Genomic DNA, 27275 nt, shown 5'->3' with positions numbered 1-27275 from the left:
TTGTCCTAATACTTGTGTCTAAAGTGTGTATCTGTCATTGCTCATAGTTTTCCCTCTGTAGGTCAGTATTTTCCTGCGTACTTTACTCAGTCTGTTTTAGAAGCATATGACAATGGAACACTCAGTAAATTTGAACTAGCCTATCTTGTTTACCAACTAAATGTTTTCAATTCACCAAGCATGTTTGACAAGCTGTCCTTAGTTTCCACGTTATTATTATTGTTATTATTATTGTTGTTGTGTATGTCGGCGGTTGATTCTTCTGGAATTGTAGCTAACCCGCAAGGGTGTGGCTTTGCAGAATGGTGGAATGTTTCGTGTGGTTACCCATATGCACCCAAAATGTAGATTTGGGCAATTTTGTGTCGGTGAAGCAGAAACTCCAGTCAGTTATTGTCCTCTTAACCTGTCATGGTGTGGTATATTTTCGCTCTGAATGCATGGCTGAATAAGTTGTGTGCAGTTCTGGTGGCTGTTTGGCTGGCCAACTCACTGGTTTTCAACAATTTGCTCTTCAGTTTCTCAAGGTTAAGCTACACAAAATATGAAATGTAACAACAGTCAGCTGTTGCGCTGTAAATACACCGGTCACCCCTGTTAGGTCCTTAATGGTCACTTTTAAATAACACAAGTACCATTTAACACCATTTAAGTTAAGCGAAAGTCCTCCGCAGTGTAATGTCTGTGTGAATTTACACCACATCATACATGCTTTATATTCATAGGCATTTAATTCCTTTACCTCAATGCATTTCCAACAACTAAATATGTGCAAACGACCGTAAAAATGTAGTGAACCTTGTAGATATCCGTTTATGGTGTTCTGTCAGTAGCACCATATCATTCAGTGACCCTTTAGGTCCACTGCTTATTGCAACCTGTCAAAATGCATGTCTGTGCTGATAACCAGTGACCCGGGTACTATCTCTGAACCATGCACACGCCTCATTTCCATAGCTGTGCACACCCCTGCTGTGTGTCAGACAGAGCCATCTCCATCTGTTTTTTTTTTATCCAATCCACCCAGAGTCACTTCTCTTGGTCCTGCAGCCACAATGGTTATTCTGTATTTTAGAGTTTTGCATTGATTGGAGTTAATTTGGTCTCAAGCTAATTGTTTCCCCTGTTTCTCTTCCCCTTCCTGTTTTCCCATCACATCGTTTCTCAGTAGGTAACCCGCTGGGTGGAATGGTACATCAAAGGTGAGACTCATCTTCTCAAATGACTTTGTATTGATGGATGTGTGAGTAGATATTGATTAAACAGTAGATCAATCAGGCTATGAACCTCACTATTGCCCCTGTATCCAGTAGCATCTCAGATAGGCCTATTTGTTCTGCATGCAACTTTGTGGTTTTAGTCAAACATGTTCTTCTTGTCATCAAGTTTGGCACAGAATGACACTTTCATGAATTAAAGGGATACCTAGTTGGAAGTTTTCATGTCTCAAGTTGAGCAGAGTCTATGTTGTGTAGAAATCGGCAGCCATCAATCCAAATGAATGGGAAATATGGGCGCAACCTAAGATGCCGTGTTTCCCCTATAATAATTTAGCCGAGGCGGGCCGCCACTCCAGAAAAAGATGATGCATTTATTTATATATTTTTCGTGACTAAAACAATTTCAGTGTAAACTTAAGACTCAAACCAGATATAATGTATGTAGTGAAGATAATGGATAATCTTTAAGAACTAACAATCCCCATAATAAAAACTAGACGGGCAGAACCTAAAATAAAAAGTCCTGGCATGGAGCCCCCCATTTGATTTTGTTTGAGTCAGTCAGATAGCATAAGACCATGGCAAATACCATTTAGCCTTCTGTGTTGCTCTCCCTATCCCCCAATTCCTTAGACCTCTGAAGCAGAGGTTCTGTTGTCTTTAGTTCCTGTAGGTCTGATATCTGTAATAGTATTGGTTAACAATGCAGATTTTTTTTATTGAAACAGCTCAATGTTTATGAAGGGGTTTTAGATTAATTGCATTTTGTTCTTGACCTGCTCTGGTGAGATGCAGTACTGACTTTCTCCTCCCTAGGGACTCAGGCCATGAACACTCTCAGTCTCTGGTGCCTACATTATTGTCTTGTTAATGTCAGTATTGCCTTGTTACTTAAGCTTTAGGCCTTGTATAATGTATTGTTCATTTTACAAAGTTATTAAATAATTTTTGCGTTCGCTTCTCACGACAATTTTTTGATCCTGTTCAGCAAAATTTGTACTTCACTGCACGTGGCTTTACTGTAATATTAGATGGAGTCAGATTAATAAAAACATGAAATATTATTTTGGCTTACGTTTTTTTCTCAGCCCCGTTGCAAAATGTGTGGGGTTGCAGGAAAATTGCTTTAAAAAAGCAAATATGTCAGGTTATCTAAAGTTTTGGTCAGAGACGGTGCCATTGGCCACCCCCACTACCAACCCAACCCCCCCCCCCCCCCCAAACCTCACTTTGTCATTGCTGCTGAAAAAAATCCTGGGGGAACACTGAGATGCATCTTTGGGTTGGGGGTGAACTATCCCGTCAAGCTTTCATAAGTATGATAATAAAATCCTATAATTTGTAAGTAGGCCATACTACGTCCCAGTAGATACTGTATATACCCTTAACGGTTTTGTACTGGGGCCTCGGTCATTGATTGTTGTCGTGGTGTCTTGCAGGGCTATTATGACAGAAGACTTCAAAGTGCCTGATAAGATGGTTGGATTCAGTAAGTAACACTATTTAGCTGTTGATAATACTCCCACACACATTCTAGTGATTGTCTCCAACTTACAGTACTCACATGAACTGTTTGGGGTCATTTTAAACAAACATGGGCTGGGATATTGACATTTTAACTGTTGTAATTCCCTTTCCTCTCACCCACACTCAGTCATTGGAAGAGGAGGAGAGCAGATCACGAGAATTCAGTTGGAGTCAGGCTGCAAGATTCAGATAGCTGCAGGTAAGTTCTGCCTAAAGAAGAGACAGTGGCCCTCTATACCTTAGTTTGTCATGTCGGTACTTGACTGAGTTGCTACTAAGGTCCTTCCTGTTATCGGTGATAGCGTTTCCAGGAAGCCCAGAAGCACACCCTGAGTACGAGGCAAGCTCATGACACAACCTGCTCAACAGGTTCAGCTGAGAGAAACTGAAGCCTTGTCAAATCTTGTCTACAACCATATACGCCCACAATGAATATATTGAGTCATTTTGTAGTGAAATAACCAATGTGACTTCATAAACATGAATCAATAATAAGGTAGCATGTAGGCTGTTAACATGGAGGTGTGTATAATGGAGCGTTGTGTTGTGTAACAGACAGCGGCGGCATGATGGACAGGGCCTGCACCCTAACCGGAAGTCCAGAGAACATTGAGTAAGTTACAGCACATTCCCCTCAGGGATTTGGTACCTTGGTTTTGGCTACATAGTGATCAGATGGAAATATATTGTAAGGAAACATGTCTGCTCAGCAAAGTGGCACTAGAGCTGGGTGATATGACAATATGGATTTTTGGCCATAAATGGAAAATGTTTGTGATAATGGTAAATCAGCGGTTTAATTATAAATATTTTTATGGGGGGGGGGGGGGGGGGGGGGGGGGGGGGTCATAGTCGAGTCACTCAAGGCCTAGTCCTGTGTGCTCAAGGTCGAGTCATGAGACTGAGTCCTGGTCCAGTGCTCTAGTCTGTGTGAATCCAATAATAATGTGGTCGTGATTGCCTGTAATAGCCTATGAAACAAGTCCTTCTCACACAGGCTAACACACACTTGTTATATAATGTTCAATAGTTATGTGTAATCGGTAATGCTGTTTTGAAGGGATGAATGGTCTCTCTACGGAGTTGGCTATTGCTCCTGTCAGATTGACCATATTATAATTTACAATAATTGTGATGGGCTCTCGGCTACTTTTTTGTAATGCCCGTTTTATTTGTGTAGTTTTTATATTCCAGAGTGAAGACTAAATGGAGACTGGGGAAATTGGGAGGGTAACACAATAGTATAGTTTTCAATTTCATAAACAGTTTGTTTTTTCATAACCAGGCAAAGCTAAATGGTAGGCTGGTGACTGGTGGTTACGGAGAAGCAAGAGAGTCGCTTTGGCGTCTTGTCGCCTACGAGCGGTGCCTGCCTGTCTGCCCACATGTCTTTCTCCTCCACAGCTCACCAGCTGATGTAGGCTGCGTGTGCCGGTGTGGCGAGAGAACAGAACCCTCACTGCTGATCATAGTAGCCTATCCAGTCCAAGTGCACATACAAGTCACAAGAAGGCCCCAATGGTCGAGTCACAAGAAGGCCCCAATGGTCGAGTCACAAGAAGGCCCCAATGGTCGAGTCACAAGAAGGCCCCAATGGTCGAGTCACAAGAAGGCCCCAATGGTCGAGTCACAAGAAGGCCCCAATGGTCGAGTCACAAGTCGTGAAAATCAGAACTTGAGTTTATTGCAACACAGTCACAATAAATGTGATTATTAAACTATTATGCCAGATAACAAAAAAGGATTCCCTAGACAAAACGTTTTTCCAGTGCCAAGTAAGACAACTGAGATGGTAGCCTATGATTGATAAAGTAAGCAATTACATCTAATATATCTTGGAAATGCACGATTTTATATTTTGATGTGCAACCTTTAAAAATAGTATCCATAATTATCAGATTTATTTTTGGCTCCAGAGAATTTTCTGAAATCTTTGTACGTATTGACCTATAAGTTATATTATTCGCTAGCTGATAAACACGTAGCTAGATTGCTAACTCTAAATATGATATTATTGCTATATAGCAATGTAGGCTAATTGATTAATGTATCAGTAAATGTAGGCTAATTGATTAATGTATCAGTAAATGTAGGCTAATTGATTCATGTATCAGTAAATGCAGGCTAATGTCCCACAAATGCTTTCCAGCGCAATGCCCGAGCTATGTGATGTAGGCCTATTCACTGTAAATAGCACGCTCTGCTCCGCAGTGGCATAAAACCCATACAACACAGCCTACACTGGTTGTAAAGTGTTGCCATGAACTCAATATTAAGAGGTGAGAAATACATGATATACTCTCAGAAAGCTGTCACTCTTTGCTCTGTAACTAGAACATTGGTCGCTTTGAAAACTGTTTTTCCCGCAATAGCATTTTGAAGAAAGGTCATATGCTGATGCCTCTCCGACTGCATCTCTCCCTCTGTGCGCGCTGTGGGGAGTGGGAGCCGGCAGCGAAGCGGAGACCGGCATATACTTTCATAGCAGGAATCAACATAATGCGTAGACTATTACTGTTGACCAAATAATGCTTTTACAATCTACGGGAACGTTGTCTAGCAAAAATCGGCCACAATTACAGACCTAAGCAAAATGCTTCTGCAAGAGGAAGGCTGTGTCGGTTTATCGTACTGCTCTACGCGGCGCCCTCCTGAACTCCACCATAATGACCAGCGCCGGATGAATGGTCTAGTGCTGTTATTAGGTGGCACCACCTGACACTATTCAATATGTATTATTTGCACATGGAGAAACCCATCAGGTGTAGTTTGTATGCATGGTCTGGCTATGAATGAACATGGACATGAGTGGACTGTGCCCCTCTCCCACCAGGCAGGCCAAGAGGCTGCTGAGTCAGATTGTGGACCGGTGTCGGAACGGCCCGGGGTTCCACAGCGAGATGGACAGCAACAGCGCCATCCAGGAGATCCTCATCCCTGCCAGCAAAGTGGGCCTGGTCATTGGCAAGGGAGGGGACACCATCAAACAACTGCAGGTACGTCCACGAGACGCTCAGTGGATTCTGTGGTTGAGGCACACGTGTATTAACAAAATGCTCCGGTCTTAGTGATTTGTTTTTAAGCGGCTAAATAAATGTCTCCTTATGCTACTGTTTTGGGTTATTGAAGTTAACTACATTCGTTTAGGCAGTTCTTCAGAAACCGTGGGTATTGAAATGGAGGAAGTTGTCAATAAGCAATGGGAAGATATCTACTCGTTTGTGCTTCATTGTCAACATTATTCAACCATCTCACTTCCTCTATATCTGGAATAGGTAGTTCAGATTATTTTTGACCTGTTTGCTCCCCACAGGAGAGAACCGGTGTGAAAATGATGATGATCCAGGATGGCCCCATGCCCACTGGAGCAGACAAACCCCTGAGAATCACTGGGGACCCCTACAAAGTGCAGGTCAGTCAGTCCCTGAAACCTGGATCCCCTCCTTCATAGCGACACTCCACGCCTGCTCGTGTGCTCAATAAAAATATAACGGCAACATGTAAAGTGTTTGTCCCATGTTTCATGAGCTGAAATAAAAGATCCCAGAAATGTTCCATACGCACAAAAAGCTTATTTCTCTCATTTTGTGCACCCATTTATTTACATCCCTCTAATTGAGCATTTCTCCTTTGCCAAGAGAATCCATCCACCTGACAGGTGTGGCATATCAAGAAGATGATTAAACAGCATGATCGTTACAGGTGCACCTTGTGCTGTGGACAATAAGGCAACTCTAAAATGTGCCGTTGTCAAAAAACACAATGTCACAGATGTCTTATGTTTTTGAGGGAGCGTGCAATTGTCATGCTGACTGCAGGAATGTCCACCAGAGCTGTTGCCAGAGAATTGAATGATCATTTCCCTACCATAAGCTGCCGCCGTCATCTTAGAGAATTTGGCAAGATGTCCAACTGGCCTCACAACCGCAGACCACGTGTAACCACACCTGCCCAGGACCGCCACATCTGGCTTCTTCACCTGCGGGATGGTCTAAGACCAGCCACCTGGACAGCTGATGAAACTGAGGAGTATTTCTGTCTGTAATAATGCCCTTTTGTGGGGATAAAACACATTCTGAGTGGCTGGGCCGGGCTCCCCGGTCATGTGAAATCCCTAGATTAGAGCCTAATGAATTTATTTCAATTGACTGATTTCCTTATGAACTGTAACTCAGTAAAACTGTTGAAATTGTTGCGTTTTCTATTTTTGTAAAGTATAAAAACTTGTCAGAAGACCAATGAATTTGAAAAAGGCAAGGATAGAGGATTCAAGGTATCAATCAGCCTTTTTGTATATTACAGTTAAAAAGGCACTCGCACATCTGAGCAATCTAATTTGCAGGTGCATGGCAACAATTGAACAAGATGAAGGAAAAAGGAAACCGCACACTGCTCTTGATAGTATCACCAATCTTTAATAAGCTTACGAATCGGCCACACGGCCTTCGTCAGAGTGTTTGGGATTTTTTTTAAAATTTGCACCATTATGTGGACCTAGCCCCTCCCACAATATACAACTGTATATTACAGTTAAAATATGTCAACATTTCTGTGCTGGTGGCATGGGTGTTTTGTAGCAAGCACGAGAGCTGGTGGTGGAGATCATCCGGGACAAAGACCAGGGAGACTTCCGGGCCAGCAGGGGAGACTTTGGATCCAGACTGGGGGGAAGCAGTCTGGATGTGGCAGTCCCCAGGTTTGCTGTGGGCATCGTCATTGGCAGGAACGGAGAGATGATCAAGAAGATCCAGAATGACTCTGGGGTCAGGATCCAGTTCAAACCAGGTGAGACCGCTCCCCTCTACTAAAGGTGTTTTCCCTTGTGCTTGGCTAATACAATTGTCAATGTTAGTGATGGCCTCAATCTGGAATCTATCTGGAATCTCTTGTTTGCCTGTCTTGTTCTTCAATTGACTCACATGGTGGCTGTAACAACAAATGTCTTGGAGAATCTGTAATGTTCAGTGAGGCTGTGCCATGATTACACTTCAAAGCGACTTAGTCATGCATGCATACTTTTTCCCTATGGCTGGTCCTGGGAATCAACCCCACTACCCTGGCGTTACAAGTGTCGTGCTCTTCCAACTGGGCTACAAAGGACCATGTTTAATGTAACAGTTCTGACTAGTGTCCCCCCCTCTCCTTCAGACGATGGCATCAGTCCCGACCGGATTGCCCAGGTGATGGGCCAGTCTGACCGTTGCCAGCATGCAGTGCATCTCATCAACGAGCTGGTCCAAACGGCACAGGTACAGGTACAGCACGGATTCCACTTTTTTTACTTTAAATATTTTGCCATGAAATGAACAACCCCTTATGAATCGTATCAGATTGGTTCACTCCTGCCTTACAGTATTTCTGAAGTAAGCTATGCCCCCCTTAAACTCCTTGTTGCCTGTGTAGCAGGCCTCCCCAGCCCATTCTCTAGCTGGCTGGCTCCCGGACAGGGCCAGCCTGGCCCCCTCTCAAGCTTCTCTGGACCCCCTAGCCCTGTGGCTGGGTGGTGGGGGGGACCTCCTCAGACAGGTGTACAGACAGGTAACAGGGCAGTGGGTCTCCACCTCCTTTCTAGTTTCTGTCACCTGACCCACTGCCCCTGAGCAGAGAATGTACACTGGGTGGGTGAGCTTAGTCTCTGAGGCATGTCTCCAACCCTAGAACATAGAGAATCTCCCACATGGTGGCGCTCTTGGTCATATCCCATGGTTTACTCTTTCTATCGGGTTGAAGGTAAAATAATGCAAGTCACATGAATTTGAAGAGAATGCCTAACAATCTGAACTATTTAATTTGACAAGATTTTGCTGCACTGGTGATACTTGGGGGGGGGGGGGGGGTAAAATGTTTGTGCTGTGGTGTCTGTCTAGGAGCCTGTTCTCACCCACTGGTTCCTCTCTACAGGAGAGGGATGGCTTTGGGAGTCCCGTGGGGCCCAGAGGCCGGGGCAGAGGCCGCGGAGACTGGAACATGGGTGCGCCTGGTGGACTGCAGGAAGTGACATACTCGATACCTGCCGACAAATGTGGCCTGGTGATTGGAAAAGGTGAGAAGGCAAACGCAGTGAGTAAATTATTCTGCAAGTTTTACATTTGGTGCTGTCAAGATCCATCACCAGCAAAAACAATCTTTGTCATTTGGATGTATTTTTGAGTAAAGCCATTAACCCTTTTAAAGTCCTATTCTGGTCTCATTTTCGCCTCATTTAAAACCTGAGTAAATGCACAAAAGGCACATCTCATATGGTGGTCCAGGTATGACATGGAACAAGTGGGGGGGTGGGAACAAGGTGCGAGTCCGGTGACATCAGACCAACTCCTTGAAAGCCCTTCTCAAAGTTCAGTTGAGCAAAGTAGTGTTTCTTTTTTTATTTATTTTTTTATTTTTTTTTTACCCTTCAATGTGTGTGTACTTCCAATAGGAAAAGTGTTTTTTAAATTGTTCGAGGCCATCCCCTACTGTGCCTTCTCGGGGAAAACCAAGCCTTAATGCATAATGTTGTCTTTCAGTCGATTCTTTCTTTTACCAGCGGTCTTCATCACTTAAAGAGGCATAAGCAATTTATCAAGAACCTTGATTATGCCCAAAGTGAATCATTGCCAGGCCATTAGCTTGTGCTTGTTCTCTCGTGATGAAATGCCATTTAAAGTTGCACAATGAGCCCGTATGGTGTGGGTCCAGCCACCCCCTCACCTCACCCCCTCCACTGGCTCATGCATGCAGCACAAGTGGCATTGTGTCCCATCCCTAAGGGCTTAATGACAGGGATAATGCATGTAATGTGACATTAATTGTTAAAGGTTCATAATAACAGCCTTCAATCACGTGGAAGGTTTTCTGGCATCTAATGAGGCCCTTTCAGCTCAATGGAGTGGAGTGAGGGAATGAATGAGAGGAATTAGCTTATTGGCCATTCATGCTCACTCCATTGCCAGCTATTTAAAAGTCATTGACCATTGCGCTTACGGAGGAGCCCTGAGTGTGTCCCTGTCCTATGGGTGTGTGTGCTGTGGTGGGCGTGGTTAGAGGGGGGGGGGGGGGCTCTTTACCTATGATAGAAACAAGGCAATAGAAATGTCAAGTGGCTTTTGTGAGGTGGGGGGGGCGAATAAACCTGGGCGTTGCGTCCCCCTGCGAACCCCCCTCTCTGCATTAGCATATGAACTGGTCCAATATGACTGTGGGTCTGGGTCCTGTCAGCCTGGCCTTAGAGACTGAGGTGATTAATATCTTTACGATGCCTTTATGCAGCTGCTTGACCCACTGATTACACCCCCAAATACACACAGCCTGGTAACTTGGGGCTCACGCCACCCACCCACACATACAGGGCATAAAATGTACTTTTTGCTCCACCAGCCACTGTGGCAGGTAGATGGATAAAACAAAACAAACCAGACTCTTCTTTTTTTTTACCAGCCAACATTTTTCCCCTTCTAAAATTACACCAACAAAACAACGGCTGAGCATGCTTTGTAATGTTTCTGAAGCAATAAATGCATTACTAGTAAGAAGTAATGTGGTAGACTGTCAAAATGTATTTTTAATTAAACAGTCATTTAACCAAAATATCACAGATGTGACAAATTCACCTGCCCCTTTTAAGGGCGGGAATTTACCGTGGTAGGTAGCGTGGCTCAAGTCATGTTTGTGCTTGTGAGATTGAGTCTGACATATAGGAGCGTTGTCTTTGTAGTGACTGGCTGGGGGGGTAATTGTTTGCGGGATTCAACTCTAGACAAATCATCAACTATCATCTTCCGGCCTCCCGAGTGGCGCAGCGGTCTGTTTCAGGCGTCACTACAGACCCGGGTTCAATCCCAGGCTGTGTCACTACCGGCCATGACTGGTAGTCCCATAGGGCGGCACACAATTAGCCCAGCATCGTCCGGTTAAGGTATAAAAAAAAAATGTTAAAAAGATCTTCTGAACATGTGTAAGGTATTAGACCCATGTCTTTGTTGTGGTTTATGTTAACTGTGGAGATATAAACATTCAACTGAAAGAGTACTTCTACTCTTGTGTCCACAACTCATATTCAAGGATTTACTTTCTTTGCAAATGAAATTCAAGAAAAGGTTTATATTCAGAAACATTCTTGAAGCAGACAAATGAGAGACAAATGATTGGGCTCCCTGACGACTATTTTGGCGAGTAAATAAACTGCCTCTACCCTCGGTTCTATTGGCGAACGTACAATTACTAGAGAAACTGGACAAGCTCCGTTCGAGTATCAGCGGGACCTGAAGAACTGTAATATCCTATGTTTCTCTGAGTTGTGGCTGAACAAGGACATGGATAATTATCGAGCTGGTTTTTCTATGCATTGTCAAGACTGAAAGGCTGCTTCGTGTAAAGTTAGGGGGGTTGTTTCTTTTTGTTAACGACAGCTGGTCTGCTGTATCTCTAATGTTAAGGAAGTCTCTAGGCTTTCATGGCAGAAAGACCTGTTCAGTAAATCTGGAACATTTCTTCAAGTGCAGTTGCAAAAACCATCAAGCACTGTGATGAAACTGGCTCATGATTACTCGCAACAGTTAAGGAAAAGCCAGTTACCTCTGCTGCAGAGGATAAGTTCATTAGTTACCGTCCTCAGAAATTGCAGCCCAAATAAATGCTTCAGCTTTCAAGTAACCGACATCTCAAAATCAACTATTCAGAGGAGACTGCGTGAATCAGGCCTTCATGGTCAAATTGCTGTAAATAAACCACTACTAAAGGACACCAATAAGAAGTATTGCTTGGGCCAAGAAACACAAGCAATGGACATTAGAACTGTGGAACTCTGTTCTTTGGTCTGATGAGTCCAAATTGAGGTTTTTCGTTTCAACCGTCGTCTTTGTGATGCAGACTAGGTGAATGGATGAGCTCTGCATGTGTGGTTCCCACCGTGAAGCATGGAGGAGGTGGTGTGATTGGGCTTTGCTGGTGACACTGTTACTTATTTAGAATTCAAGGCACACTTAACCAGCATGGGTACCACAGCATTCTGCAGCGATACGCCATCCCATCTGGTTTGCGCTTAGTGGGACTTTCATTTGTTTTTCAACAGGACAATGACCCAAAACACACCTACAGGCTGTGTAGGGACTATTAGACCACGAAGGAGAATGATGGAGTGCAGCATCAGATAACCTGGCCTACACAATCACCCGGCCTCAACCCAATTGAGATGGTTTGGGATGAGTTTTAACCACAGAGAAGGAAAAGCAGCCAACAAGTGCTCAGCATATGTGGGAACTCTTTCAAGACTGTTGGAAAAGCATTCCAGGTGAAGCGGGTTCAGAGAATACCAAGAGTGTGCAAAGCTGTCAAGGCAAAGGGTTGCTACTATGAAGCATCTCGGATATAAACAATATTTTGATTTGTTGAACACGTTTGGATACTACATGGTTCCATATGTGTTATTTGATGGTTGTGATTTCTTCACTATTCTAAAGTGTAGAAAATAATTAAAAAAGAAACACCATTAAATGAGTAGATGTGTCCAAACTCTTGACTGGTACTGTATTTTTCATAGCTGTCTATTTACCGCCACAAACCAATGCTGGCACTAAGACTGCACTCAATGAGCTGTATCGGGCCATAAGCAAACAACCAAATACATAGCTGGAGGTAGTGCTCCTAGTGGCCATTGATTTTAATACAGGGAAACTGACATCTTTCCTCATTTTTACCAGCATGTCCCCTGTGCAACTAGAGGCTACAACTCTAGATCACTTTTACTCCACACACAGAAACGCATACAAAGCTCTCCCTCACCCTCCATTTGGCAAATCCGACCACAAGTCAATCACACTACTGTGAAATCAAATTGTCCACTTAGGAAGCAACACTGATTGACAATACATTTCACATGCTGTTGTGCAAATGGAATAGACAACAGGTGGAAAGTATAGGCAATTAGCAAGACACCCCCAATAAAGGAGTGGTTCTGCAGGTGGCAACCACAGACCACTTCTCAGTTCCTATGCTTCCTGGCTGATGTTTTGGTCACTTTTGAATGCTGGCGGTGCTTTCACTCTAGTGGTAGCATGAGACGGAGTCTACAACCCACACAAGTGGCTCAGGTAGTGCAGCTCATCCAGGATGGAACATCAATGTGAGCTGTGGCAAGAAGGTTTGCTGTGTCTGTCAGCGTAGTGTCCAGAGCATGGAGACGCTACCAGGAGAGAGGCCAGTACATCGGGAGACGTGGAGGAGGCCGTAGGAGGGCAACAACCCAGCAGCAGGACCGCTACCTACACCTTTGTGCAAGGAGGAGCAGGAGGAGCACTGCCAGAGCCCTGCAAAATGACCTCCAGCAGGCCACAAATGTGCATGTCTCTGCTCAAACGGTCAGAAACCGACTCCATGAGGGTGGTATGAGGGCCCGACGTCCACAGGTGGGGGTTGTGCTTACAGCCCAACACCGTGCAGGACGTTTGGCATTTGCCATGGAACACCAAGATTGGTAAATTCGCCACTGGCGCCCTGTACTCTTCACAGATGAAAGCAGGTTCACACTGAGCACGTGACAGACGTGACAGTCTGGAGATGCCGTGGAGAACGTTCTGCTGCCTGCAACATCCTCCAGCATGACTGGTTTGGCGGTGGGTCAGTCATGGTGTGGGGTAGCATTTCTTTGGGGGGCAGCACAGCCCTCCATGTGCTCGCCAGAGGTAGCCTGACTGCCATTAGGTACCGAGATGAGATCCTCAGACCCCTTGTGCTGGTGCGGTTGGCCTTGGGTTCCTCCTAATGCAAGACAATGCTAGACCTCATGTGGCTGGAGTGTCAGCAGTTCCTGCCAGAGGAAGGCATTGATGCTATGGACTGGCCCGCCCGTTCCCCAGACCTGAATCCTATTGAACATCATGTCTCGCGCCATCCACCAACCCCACGTTGCACCACAGACTGTCCAGGAGTTGGCTGATGCTTTAGTCCAGGTCTGGGAGGAGATCCCTCAGGAGACCATCCACCACCTCATCAGGAGCATGCGCAGGCGTTGTAGAGGTCATATAGGCACGTGGAGGCCACACACACACTACTGAGCCTCATTTTGACTTGTTTTAAGGACATTACATCAAAGTTGGATCAGCCTGTAGTGTGGTTTTCCACTTTTAATTTTGAGTGTGACTCCAAATCCAGATCTCCATGGGTTGATACATTTGATTTCCATTGATAATTTTTGTGTGATTTTTGTTGTCAGCACATTCAACTATGTAAAGAAAAAAGTATTTAATAAGAATATTTCATTCATTCAGATCTAGGATGTGTTATTTTAGTGTTCCCTTTATTTTTTTGAGCAGTGTATATATTCCTGCTTACAAGCAAAAACTAAAAAAAGATGTACCAGTGACACGCTCAATATAGAAGTAGTGCAATGAATCGGATGCTAAGCTACATGGCTGTTTCACTAGCATAGACTGGAATATGTTATGGAATTCATCCGATGTCATTGAGGAGTTTACCACCTCAGTCACCGGCTTAATAGTGCGTCGACAAGGTCGTCCCCACAGTGACGATACGTACGTATCTCAACCAGAAGTCATGGATTACAGGCAACATCTGCATTGAGCTAAACGGTAGAGCTGCCTAACTGTCTGCAAGACAAATTACCTGATTGTGGACTACAGGAAACAGTGGCCGGAGCACGCCCCCATCCACTTCGACAGGGCTGTATTGGAGCGTGTCGAGAGCTTCAAGGTCCTCGGTATCCACATCACTAAGGAATGGTCCACACACAATGCCTTTTCCCCCTCAGGATATTGAAAACATTTGGCATGGCCCCTTAGTTCTACAGCTGCACCAGTGAGAGCATCTTGACTGGCTGCATCACCGCTTGGCGTCCGGCCACAAGGCGCTACAGAGGATAGTGATATGACCCAGTACATCACTGGGGCTGAGCTTCCTGCTATCCACGACCTCTATACCAGGCGGTGTCGGGAATAGAGGTCGACCGATTTATGATTTTTCAACGCTGTTACCGATTTTATTGGAGGACCAAAAAAAAGCAGATGCGGATTTTCATATATTTGTAATAATGACAATTACAACAATACTGAATGAACAAGAACACTAACTTAATATAATACATAAAATCTATTTAGTCTCAAATAATGAAACGTGTTCAATTTGGTTTAAATAATGCAGAAACTGTTGGAGAATAAAAAGTGCAATATGTGCCATGTAAAAAAAAAAAGATAACTGGTGCTCAGCTGGTGGTTCAATATTCCCAGTTAAGAAGTTTTAGGTTGTAGTTATTATAGGAATTATGACACATCGACTATTTCTCTCTACCATTTTGTATTTCATATACCTTTTGACTATTGGATGTTCTTATTGGCGCTATAGTATTGCCAGCCTAATCTCAGGAGTTGATAGGCTTGAGTCATTAACAGCACTGTGCCTCAAACATTGCTAAGAGCTGCTGGCAAACGCAGTAAAGTGCTGTTTGAATGAATGCTTATGAGCCTTCTGATGCCTACCACCGCTCAGTCAGACTGCTCCATCAAATCATAGACGTAATTATAATATAATAACACACAGAAATACGATCCTTAGGTCATTAATATGTTAAAATCCGGAAACTATCATTTCGAAAACCAAAAAGTTTATTCTTTCAGTGAAATACAGAACCGTTCCGTGTTTTATCGAAAGGGTGGCAACCCTAAGTCTAAATATTGCTGTTACATTGCACAACCTTCAATGTTATGTCATAATTGTGTAAAATTCTGGCAAATGAGTTACGGTCACGCAGTTCGCAATGAGCCAGGTAGCCCAAACTGTTGCATATACCCTGACTCTGCTTGCACTGAATGCAAGAGAAGGGACACAATTTCCCTAGTTAAAATAAATGCATGTTAGCAGGCAATATTAACTAAATATACAGGTTTAAAAATATATACTTGTGTATTGATTTTAAGGCATTGATGATTATTGTTAGGTACATTTGTGCCAAGATTGCGCTTTGCTTAAATCATCACCCGTTTGGGTTGAAGTAGGCTGTGATTTGATGATAAATGTACAGCCTCTGCATTGATTATATGCACCACAGGACAAGCTAGTTAACACATGGTTGATGATATTACTAGGTTAACTAGTGATTATGTGAAGATTATATATATTTTTTTTTATAAGATAAGTATAACACTAGCTTGACCTTGACTCATTGCAGCCACAAGGCCCCATTGACGCTGGACTCGCATAACAGGTGGTCTGCCTGCAATGTAATAGGTGTCCAAAAAGGCAGATTACCGATTTGATGAACTTAATCTTCCCTAATTAAACGGTTGACCTCTAAGGTGGAAGGCCCTAAAAATTGTCCAAGAGTCCAGCCATCCAAGTCGGACTGTTCTCTGCTACCGCACGGCAAGCGGTACCGAAGTCTGGAACCAACAGAACCCTGAACAGCTTGTAGGACTGCCATAGGACTGCTAAATAGTTAGTCCGTGTAGCTCTTGGTTGACTATCTGCATTAACTGTTTTTTTTTTTGTTGCATGAACTCTTGACTCATCACATTCGCTGCTGCTACTGTTTATCTATCCTGTTGCCTAGTCACGTCATGCCTACCTATATGTACATATTTACCACAATTACCTCGTTCCCCTGCACCTCGACTCAGTACTGATACCCCATGTATATAGCCATGTTATTGTTACTCATTGTATTTATTCCTTATTTCTTTTATTTTTTTTCTACATTGTTTGGAAAGGCTCGTAAGTAAGCATTTCACTGTTAGTCTACACTTGTTTATGAAGCATTTGACAAATAACATTTTATTTGATTCTCACTTAAGTTTAAGCGCCTGGTTGATTTTCCCATACTGCTGGCCAGCTTGTCTGGGCTCCCTCCCCCTTATCCTAAGTCCCCTCCCTTTTTTGTCCAGCTTACTAAACCAGTCTCAATAAGGCCGTATGATGTGGTCCCAGCGAGGCCCAGTTCATGAAATGAATAGTGTGGCTCTTCATTCCCCTCTGCTGTCTGACTGGGGGGACCTCATAATGGGTTCATTAAGGCAGAACTTTCATTTGGTTGACAATGGGTTAATGGCCCATGTGTAGTCTATTGGCAGCAGGGAAGAGGCTACGGGAGGAGGAGCGGTTTGGATGAGCGTTTTTACTGCGAGGTCAGCTGGGGTCAGCCCAGTGTCAGCCACCAGTGAACAAATGTGTAATTGATGTTGGGACAGCCCCCTCGCTCCTTTCACTGGGATGGCAGGAGGGGGGAGAGGGGTTGTAATTGTATCCCCCCCCTCCCCACAACGCAACATGGAGTCGAAAGCAAAAGGAGACTAACGACATCCCAGAAAGAGGATACGCTTTAATTTGTCTTTTCTCCCCCATCTAAGTTTAATTTCTTCCTGCTGGTTTAATTGCTCTCCTTCACGTCAGGAAGCTGCCGTCTGATTCGTCAGCGTGGGGGAAGAAGTGTTGTCGTCCTTTGTCTCTGATTAGCACGGATGTTAAAATAGAATGGGGATGAAGGTGTAGGTATCACTACAACTAACCCTCAGTCGGTTGAGTTTAGGTTACGTATGGTGAAGCCTAAAGGATAGAACCAGACAGCAGAGGAAGAACTGTTGGTGGTTTTTATGAACCAGACAGCAGAGGAAGAACTGTTGGGGTTTTTTATGAACCAGACAGCAGAGGAAGAACTGTTGGTGGTTTTTATGAACCAGACAGCAGAGGAATAACTGTTGGGGGTTTTTATGAACCAGACAGCAGAGGAAGAACTGTTGGGGGTTTTTATGAACCAGACAGCAGAGGAAGAACTGTTGGGGGTTTTTATGAACCAGACAGCAGAGGAAGAACTGTTGGGGGTTTTTATGAACCAGACAGCAGAGGAAGAACTGTTGGGGGTTTTTATGAACCAGACAGCAGAGGAAGAACTGTTGGGGGTTTTTATGAACCAGACAGCAGAGGAAGAACTGTTGGTGTTTTTTATGAACCAGACAGCAGAGAAAGAACTGTTGGGGGTTTTTATGAACCAGACAGCAGAGAAAGAACTGTTGGGGGTTTTTATGAACCAGACAGCAGAGGAAGAACTGTTGGGGGTTTTTATGAACCAGACAGCAGAGGAAGAACTGTTGGGGGTTTTTATGAACCAGACAGCAGAGGAAGAACTGTTGGTGGTTTTTATGAACCAGACAGCAGAGGAAGAACTGTTGGGGTTTTTTATGAACCAGACAGCAGAGGAAGAACTGTTGGGGGTTTTTATGAACCAGACAGCAGAGGAAGAACTGTTGGTGGTTTTTACTAACTGATTGATTGGAGGTAAAAATGTAAACTTGTGTATTTCCTCTTCCCTAAAAGGTGGCGAAACCATCAAGAACATCAACCAGCAGTCCGGAGCGCACGTGGAGCTGCAGAGAAACCCGCCACCTAACACTGACCCCAACGTGCGCATCTTCTCCATCCGCGGCACCCACCAGCAGATGGAAATGGCCCGCCAGCTGATCGATGAGAAGATTGGGGTAGGTGGTCCTTTTTTATACCACCCCCCCCAAAAAAGCTATTGTCTGACCTGATATTCATGAGGGCACATGTCAAAGGGGGGGTGCAACTGGTTCTTGTGCCCCTACCATCCACCAGTATGTCACCCGGGGTTAAACATGAAGAATCCATCAAATGGACTTAATGGAGTGCGTCAGCGGCCAGCGCTGCCCTTTGGCCTTGCCTGTTCACCCCCGTTTAACCACAAGTGTGGTCTCTCCTGTCCTTTCTTGCTCTCTCGTCTAGGCCTCAGGAATGGGGGGCAACAGCAGTTTTGGTCTGAACCCATTCGGACAAGGACCAACTACCCCGCATCAGAAGTGAGTAGCTTCTTGGTCTCCACACTTTTTACTACTGTTACATTTGTCTAACATGCCTTCATCTACGTTCTCGGCTGCTACTTACGCTGACCAAAATATGAAAACAATGATTTAACAATTCCCATGCCAACACAATTAGTATAAATATAAACATGCTTATCTCTGTTTTTGTGGTGTTAGTGGACCCCAGACATTCCTGACAGGAGGATGGGGCACAACATATCAGACATGGCAGGCTCCGGGCCAGCAGGACCCCAGTAAGTCAGTTAGGTTCAGGGTGGGATACCCATAACACTTAATACCAATATCGGTCCGCCATTTCACTACAATTCCTTGATATATGGAGCTCATGTAATCATCAAAATAATGCTGGGCATAACAGTCCCTCCCAGAGAAATGAAAGAGGACAAAGAGGTGGAAGGAGGACTAAAACTAGCTATGTCTTATGCTCTCTGCTCTGCTTACTGACAACACGTTGCCAGTTGAACAGAAATTTCCTAGGAATACAAGGAATTGTAGAGATTAAAGACTGAAGGCTGGTTTTGGCAATGCTGCAGTGCATTTAAATTCAACTCAAGAGAGGGGCAGCGAAGTTATTGCATTCAGAATGTGACTGTTCAGATATGGGTTTACTTACATTCTTTTCCTTTGTTGCTTCTTCAAATTTCAAAGCCAATTTTCACTCGATGGAAGTTCAAGTTAGGGTTTGGGCTAAGTTTGGGTAGAGGCCTCAAGCAATAGGATACAGCGGGACATGTCTGGATGGTAAGCGTCAGCCTCCATTGAAAGACCCTCATGCAGTAACTCTGTCCTCCAACAGTGTTATCTGTCTGGTTGCAGGTCTCAATGGATCCCAGACCGGCCAGATGGACTATTCCAAAGCATGGGAGCCATATTCTAAAAAGATAGGCAAGAGTCAGTCTTCTGGGGGAGATCAGAGAAGGGAGCTCCTACCCCTTCTCGCTTGTGTAACACCACTAAGGGTTAGGGTTGTGCGCAGTATACACCTCGGAACCAGACCTCAAACCTTCCCCCTGCCCTTGTTTAAAGAAGTTTTGTGCAAAGAAACTTGAGTCTATGGGCAGAAATGTCATGTCACCTTGACACCATTTGACGCCGATGATTGTAGTCAGAAGTTTACCATTTTGGTTACATGTTTGTGCAGCTGGATTGCTGAGTGTATCAATGCCATTTTAAATGTGTAATGAGCAGACTCTTGATTTTATCACCAATGTACATTAGCATTTGTTTGAATAATTGAATATATTTGAGTCAGAAGAAATTCAATTTATGGAGCCAAACACATTAATTGGGGAGATCTTGGTAGCTGGTTTGGGGTGTGTTGTATTGACTCATACTTGTTTTATTGTGCCCAGGTCAGCAGAGCCAAGCCCAGAGCAGTGGCTCTGACTACAGCAAAGCATGGGAGGATTACTACAAGAAACAGAGTAAGATTACACCCACGTGGCCACCAAACTCCTCCAATAGACTTGCCTTTTTAGTGCACAACATCGGAGGAAGTAGATTTCTGCTCGCTGTTTGATGCTGTCAGTAGTGCTCTATGCTCTGGTGCCTCCAACTCCCTCTCCCCTGACCTTCCTCTGTCACCCCCATTCCTCTACCCTGTGCTCACCCTCTCCCCAGGCCAGGCAGCAGGCCCCGGCTCCCAGCAGAGCTCCCCTCCGGACTACAGTGCTGCCTGGGTGGAGTATTACAGACAGCAGGGGGCCTACTATGGCCAGGGTGCACAGCAGACACCGGCCCCAGGCCTTCAGGTGAGAACCCATCCCAACTCTTAGCACCCCCTCCACCTGTTTTAACTAAGTTGTTTCTGTAAGGAGATGAACTGTAACTTGCACATGTATGTCTGTCCGTTGTCACTGATGTGAACCTGTTTTGCAGGATCATTAGAGAGGACACCCTTTAGTTGAAGATTTTTGAATCACTGAGAGGATGAAAACAAACCTTTTGTAACAGAGGTTTCTAGATTTGCAACGCCTTGAAGACTTTTACTTTTTTCTTAGTGAGAAACACTAGCTGTAGAATGACTTATACAATTTAAAAAAAGAATATTTCTAAATCAGGAACATTTAATTGTTACTAAATACTTGTGTACACCATTATTTTGAATGGACAATTTCCGGGATCCCTTTTGGACTTATGAGAGAGCTGTTTTGTTTTCTATGTTTTCCTTTTTGATTCAAATTACATTGCCAAAACGAACCCCGGAGTTGTACCTTTTCAGTAAACGCAATATAATCTATTTTTTCTAGTTCTGTTGCAATAAAATCGCAATTATGGGCTTAGCAGTCTTGAATTAATTTTTGTTTTGTCATAAGATGTTTTAAGAATGTGTAAAAATGTTTTCTTTTCCTTTTACAAAAGGCATTTTAATTCAGTAAGATGAAACTGTGATATTTTGTTACAGGAAAATGTATAATTTTGTTGCAAAATACGAGCGATGTTGGCAAATGGCAGTCAATTCCTAATTTAATTCCTGTTGTGCTTTGTATTGTTTTCCATTGTCTTTTATTGTACTCTGGTTTAAAAAAAGGTGCAATATCTTATTTCATTTTTGAAACAAAGATGGATTCTCTAATATTTTGACAGGCGTTTAACTTGTAGTTCTTAGATGAATTTTTTTTAGGCATATGAAAATGTAATGAATAATTTATTACAATGATCTGATATGGGAAAGGGGATGTTGCATTTTGTGAGTTATTTGCCTTTGCTATCTTGTAAAACTATGTATGTATGCTCAGATACTTGACTAAATACTTTATTTAAAAATATATATATAATTAAATCAAAGAAGTTTTTTTCATGGAGTCATTATCACAGGAAAACTGTCCCTGTTTTTCTGTTCTGTTTTCATACTGAAAATGTTCAAAGATCGTGAATGTGTAATTTGAAATTTGATGTTGCATCTTGCTATGGACAAAAATGAGAAATGCCAGGTTTTTATGTATGTTTTGTACCTAAATAATTCAAGACTGCTAAGCCTCTGGATTCTACCTGTGTAATAATTAATTGTAGTTTTTTATATGCTAAGTATTACGATCAAAATTGTCTTATTTGGTACCACCCAGTTTCCCTAATGCCCCATCCAGTACACACTGTGGACTCGTGTACAGTCCAATGCTAAACTTTTTAATTCATTTTTCTTTCTACTTTGTGTGATCTAATATATGTATGATTGATTAGTTACGAAATGAATCTAGTGTTAACTTCATTGCTTAATGAAAAGGGATATTATAATTTCGAAATGTTTAATTTTAGTGTTTATTCCTCATATGTACAGGTAACCGTGTATTAAAAACGTCAAGACTACCTTTGTGTTCTGTTAAAATTGTTTTATTTTTCCATTTGAAAGCTTAGTTTTCTTGTCACATTCCAGTATTGAGTGTTAACGATTTTGATTGGGTTTAAACTGTGAAACCTTTCCTCCGCGCTCTGTTTTAAGACTGAGTATTCGCTATACATGAAGTAAATATAAAGGTCAAACTGTATGGTATGTTGTATAAACAGAAGATATATATTTTTTTTCTATAGAACATTACTTTGCCAGTTCACAAATTCAAATAAATGTTCCACAAGCCTCTCTTGTGGTTGAAGTATACTATCTTTATTAGTTGCTACAGTGCCTACAGAAAGTATTCATACCTCTTGACTTCCACATTCTGTTACAGCCTGAATTCAAAAAGGATGAAAGTATATATATATTTTTTATCTCACCCATCTACTACACGCACAACCCCATAATGAGTGAAAACCACGTTTTTATCATTTTTTGCGAATGTATTGAAAATGAATGGCAGAAATCTCATTTTACCTAAGTATTCACACGCCTGAGTCAATACATATAAGAATCACCTTTGGCAGCAATTATAGCTGTGAGTCTTTCTGGGTAAGTCTCTACGAGCTTCTCACACCTCGATTGTACAATATTTGCACGTTGTAAAATACATCAAGCTCTGTCAAGCTAGACAGCCATTTCCAACTCTTGCCTTTTAGATTTCCTAGCTGATTTAAGTTAAATGTAACTAGGCCACTCAGGAACATTCAATGTTGTCCTGGTAAGCAACTCGTGTATATTTGGCCTTGTTTTAGGTTGTCTTGCTGAAAGGTGAATTTGTCTGTCTGCTGGAAAGCACACTGTATCCGGTTTACTGCTAGGATTTTTGCATGTGCTTAGCTCTATTCAGTTTTATCCCCCCCCCCCCCCCCCCCCCCCCCAAAAAAAAACAATATCCCATATCATTGACGATGACAAGCATACCCATAACATGATGCAGCCACCACCATGCTTGAAAATATGAAGCGTGGTACTTAGTGACGTGTAGGATTTGCACCAAACATAACACCTTGTATTCAGGAGAAATTCTATTGTTCCTCTTTTTAATTGTATTTTTAACTTTAGTGCCTTTAGGAAGCATGTTTTGGAATATTTTTGATTCTGTGCAGACCTTTTCACTGTCATTTAGGTTAGTATTGTGGAATAACTACAATGTTGATCCATCCTCAGTTTTGTCCTATCACAGTCACATTAAAATCTTACTGTTTAAAAGTCACCATTGGCCTCATGGTGAATTCCCTTAGCGGTTTTCTTTGTCTCCGGCAACAGAGTTAGGAAGGACGCGTGTATCTTTGTAGTGACTAGTTATAAATGATAAACTATCCGAAGTGCAATTAGTAACTTCACCATGCTCGGAGGGAAATTTATCCATCTACTATTAACACAACAAAATGTGGAAAAAGTCTAGGGTGAGAATATTTTCTGAATGCTCTTATGTTATGTTAAGCTCAACACAGGGTACATTTTTTTCATACCATTTCTCTTCTGTTTTTTTCTTTGCTTGGCAGTTGGCAACCTTAAGACATGAAGAAACAATACAAATGTGTAAAGTTCATATACATGTCCAGAAGATGCATGGCAGTGATTGCCAAAGTCTAAAATGCACTTGCCTATTGGGAAAGTCGGGAGGAATTTTTTATTTTTTTTGGTTGCCTAAAGACTGATCACTTGCCCGTAAACATAAATAAGCAATTTACATGCAGAGGTGCCATTTTTTTCCCCCTGCTTTTACTCACCTATTTGTCGGTGAATCAGATCAGAACTGGAATTATTTGGGTTCCCATACAATCAGTTAAAAGGTGTTTTTTCTTTACAACAAGGTCCTGTGTGATCTCAGATGTATGAATATGGCAATTGTGGTTTCTTATTGTATTTGTATGTATATGCAAGTTCCCCCAATTCGGTGCCTTTGGAGATGTGTAACTTGGTAAAATAATATATATGTACTTTGTTTTCACCTAATTTGATCATTCTGTCAGAGCACATGTTCAATTTCATAAACATATTTTCCCATCTCGAGGTTAAATAAAATGACTTCAATTCAAAATAAACAGGATTGACTGTAACAGGGTTGTCTAGTTAATCTTAAATCATCCATAAATCACATTGTGACGGGGCATGGAAGCTTGTGTGCAACAGGGAGTGGCAATCGAATGCAAGCTTCACATTAAAAAAAAAGTTTTATTAAAACATTCTAGCCTGCAGGGTAGAAGGCTTGACGTGTTATCTTCAACCCTCTCAATTTTCCACCAGAAAAAGAACCAGCTCACCTGCTTATAGACTGATGTCACTATTTGATGTTACATTTTTATTTTAAGAAAGGAATAGTTTCACCAAATGAAAATGAGAGTTCGGGTAACAAGGTTGACTTCATGAGGGAGAAGTGTAAATGAATCACTAACATGAAACAATCTTCAGAAATGACTTTGTCAAAGCAACAAAATAACCAGGGCTTTACAATGGTGAAACATTTTGGAGTTAGGGACATGCAAAAATGCTGACTTTTGTAACTTTAGGAAGACTTTTCATATTTCAGATTGATTGAATTATCTCCATGGTCTATATTAAAGAGCACTTTATTGAATAGTACAGACTTAAATTTCAATATTGGTGCACAATTTCTACTGAATATCAAAGGGACACAAAAGACACTAATTTCATGGAACGACTCAAATTCTTTCCATAGACCACCTATTGGCTGATTTTCAAAACCATCCCAATATCAGGGAAAGGGGATTAATTGATCCACTCTGCTGTTAAACCCATTTTAATGCATCATCACTGCGTGAACTTAATCTTGTGACCATGCACGAAAAGGTTTGTGGACAAGTTAGTGTATGCCATTTTTGCATTTGCCATCTTTTTCAACCTTAGTTTATGTTCTACTATACGCTCTTGTAGTTAATGAGATGTAATTTGGACAGCGCTTTATCTACCATTGACTTCAGACGAGAGCCAGAGCCAGGCTGGACAACTTTTGCAGGTATGGCAAAACACTTGGTGGAATTCTCCTGAAGTTCTCCTATAGTTCAGTTTGGCAATGTTTTATACTACCGCAAAGCTTTATAATTCCCGTCTATACCAAACATTAAACGCGTAGGTTGAGCATATTCTTGGATACATTTTTTCCCCGTTATTCTTTGCTCTTGTCTCTGACTCTTCTCATTGTCCCTCTCCCTTTGTGAACGGTCCACAGGGGTGTCCCCAGAGCACCGTTATTGAGCAGCTTTGTCATCCCACATCTTTACTCCCCGTGGGGGGGCCTCGGCCATAGTGGACCCTACTCTGCCTCGGCCCTGTCCCCCCCATTGATACTGTGCAGCTGTTTCCAAATCCAGCCCTTGATTTTGATCCTCTTGCTTTTTAATATGAAGCCCCTGCGGACAGTCCCTGGTCTGCTTGGCCATTGTATAGGCGTGATCATTTAGTTGTTCTCCACATCACCTCCAGACGGGTTGAGAGCCATGATTATGAAGGGGGGACCATTCATTTTTGAATAGGTTCTCTATGCTGCTATATGTGAAACCTAATCCCTATAGTATCGCTAACTGTATATGTTTCGTTTTTAGGTGTACGCCAGGGGGTATTCATGTAGAGAATGTGGAATGTGAAGGGGACAGTATGTATTATGGCTCATTCACTGTTCACAGCGTTGGTCCTGAATAGCTGCCCTGTACAGCAATGAATAGTTTATTAAATGGGTTTTATTGATTTGTTTATGCAGGGCTGTCCAAAGAAAAATGGATGGTTGTGCAATCTGTTTTCACGGGTCTGAGTAAGTCAACAGTGAGACAAATGATTTGATGAAATGCAACCATTTGATTATAGTCTAATTAATTTGGCCATTTTAACAATGTGTTTACTTACTCAGGCTTGGTACTATCTGAGCAGGTGGGGAATTGGGGGTGCTCTCTATCTCTCAAACACACACACATACACACATCTGCATCCCCCCCCCCCCCTCTAAAGCTCCAGTTTCGTTAAGCAGGTGTCCTGCCCCCTGTCCCATTCCAGGAAAACCCCTTTATGGGAGGGACTGGCCCTCTCTCACCTTTCCTGCAGATAAGCCGATCTACTGTATCCACCATGCTGGGATATCTACCTTAATCTATTTTTAATGGCCCCAAGGAGAAGCCCAGGGGAGACCTGTCTGCCCATCCCTCTCAGCTGATATTCTGTTGAGGTTGTAGTTGGCAAGTAGCTTTTTTAGTAACAGGAATGATTCAGCTTAGAAATGAATGACAATTTGTCTTCCGGTTGGGAATGTTTGTTTGGTTAAAAACTAAAAGGAGCTTGGTGTTTTTAATACGATTTATTCAGCCCACTTTAATGTTGAATGCTTGTTATATAACAGAATGGCTGAAGGGGTGTTTTTGTCTCTTTTAAGAGGACTGTTTTAAGGAAAGCATGTTTTATGTAAGCCTTTAAGTTAGGAAGTATGGATTTACAGTAATTCAAAATAATTATAGGGGGTATTATGTGCTTGGTCTATTTCACTGGTGACTACAAATAGTGAAGTAACATGCCATGTACAAAGAAAATGAGTCTTTGCAGTTATAATTTGATGAATGAAATAAAATAAGGTGTTTTAAATGGAATGATAAAGAAGGCCTACTCTTAAGCTCAACCCCGTTAAACAATGAATATCATATAGTGCATATAAAGTTTAAGAATATATAGACTAACGTAATTTGTAGTGATATAAGAACCTTTAGTTTAATTGTTGTAGGCCTACAAGATTAATCTGCAATATTTTTCTTTATTCTATACAACTTCATATTTCTTGAAGAATTTTAGGTTTAGTGGCTGCTTTCCCTAGGCCTAAAATGTGAGTTTTTAGCAAAATATTGGAAAGAAATCTATAGCAAATTTAAAGGCTATTGTTTAATCCATAGGCTACACTTTAATTTAGGAAATATTGGCCTACATTTTTTTTTCAAAAGATCTTGACGTGTACATCCCTTTACCAGACAGAAAAAGAAAAGGTTAATGCATCAAATAAATCAAATCCATGCGTTACCCCATTCCAATTAATTTAATTCATCTTTAATAAAGACCGGTCCCTCCCCCTGGCCCTACGATTTAACTCAAAGCTGAAGCCTCTTAGTAAAATAAATGCTGAAATGCAATACATGTAAATAAATCTGAGAACGAATCAGATTCAGCGAGAGGGACATTTCATCTGGGAAAAAGCACACATGTAGGAGGTGCCCCTCCTAACAAAACAAAAAAAGCAGCTGTGTGCACAGTCATCTTTTTTCGTGCTTTGTCACTCACCTTTTCACTATCTCTGTATTCAAAACAACCCGTTCTATACTTTGCATTTAGAATCCATATCTTCTTTTCCATTCGAATTCTAGTCCACATTCGTCAGAGACC

General features: G+C 42.4%; 1 protein-coding gene across 4 annotated transcripts in view; it reads left to right on the top strand.

Annotated features, from left to right (window-relative positions):
• LOC139387819 (far upstream element-binding protein 3-like) overlaps window positions 1-21871 on the top strand; it is a 28268-nt gene extending 6397 nt beyond the window's left edge. Inside the window, exons 3-17 of one of the 4 annotated variants that reach the window (XM_071134065.1) lie at window positions 1169-1202; window positions 2660-2709; window positions 2875-2946; window positions 3303-3360; window positions 5581-5743; window positions 6061-6159; window positions 7325-7532; window positions 7896-7996; window positions 8649-8790; window positions 18042-18202; window positions 18468-18541; window positions 18722-18798; window positions 19918-19989; window positions 20186-20316; window positions 20444-21871. In XM_071134065.1, the coding sequence (XP_070990166.1) occupies window positions 1169-1202; window positions 2660-2709; window positions 2875-2946; window positions 3303-3360; window positions 5581-5743; window positions 6061-6159; window positions 7325-7532; window positions 7896-7996; window positions 8649-8790; window positions 18042-18202; window positions 18468-18541; window positions 18722-18798; window positions 19918-19989; window positions 20186-20316; window positions 20444-20452 (1451 nt within the window). In that variant the 3' untranslated portion in view covers window positions 20453-21871. Of the gene's footprint in view, window positions 1-1168; window positions 1203-2659; window positions 2710-2874; window positions 2947-3302; window positions 3361-5580; window positions 5744-6060; window positions 6160-7324; window positions 7533-7895; window positions 8003-8648; window positions 8791-18041; window positions 18203-18467; window positions 18542-18721; window positions 18799-19917; window positions 19990-20185; window positions 20317-20443 lie in introns of all 4 variants that reach the window. The other 3 variants (XM_071134064.1, XM_071134063.1, XM_071134062.1) reach the window with 3 other exon arrangements.
• The last annotated feature ends 5404 nt before the right edge of the window (window positions 21872-27275 follow it).

Source organism: Oncorhynchus clarkii, chromosome 29 (genome assembly GCF_045791955.1).
Source record: "Oncorhynchus clarkii lewisi isolate Uvic-CL-2024 chromosome 29, UVic_Ocla_1.0, whole genome shotgun sequence".
NCBI classification, from domain to species: Eukaryota; Metazoa; Chordata; class Actinopteri; order Salmoniformes; family Salmonidae; genus Oncorhynchus; species Oncorhynchus clarkii.
This window is presented reverse-complemented; position numbering and strand designations above follow the sequence as displayed.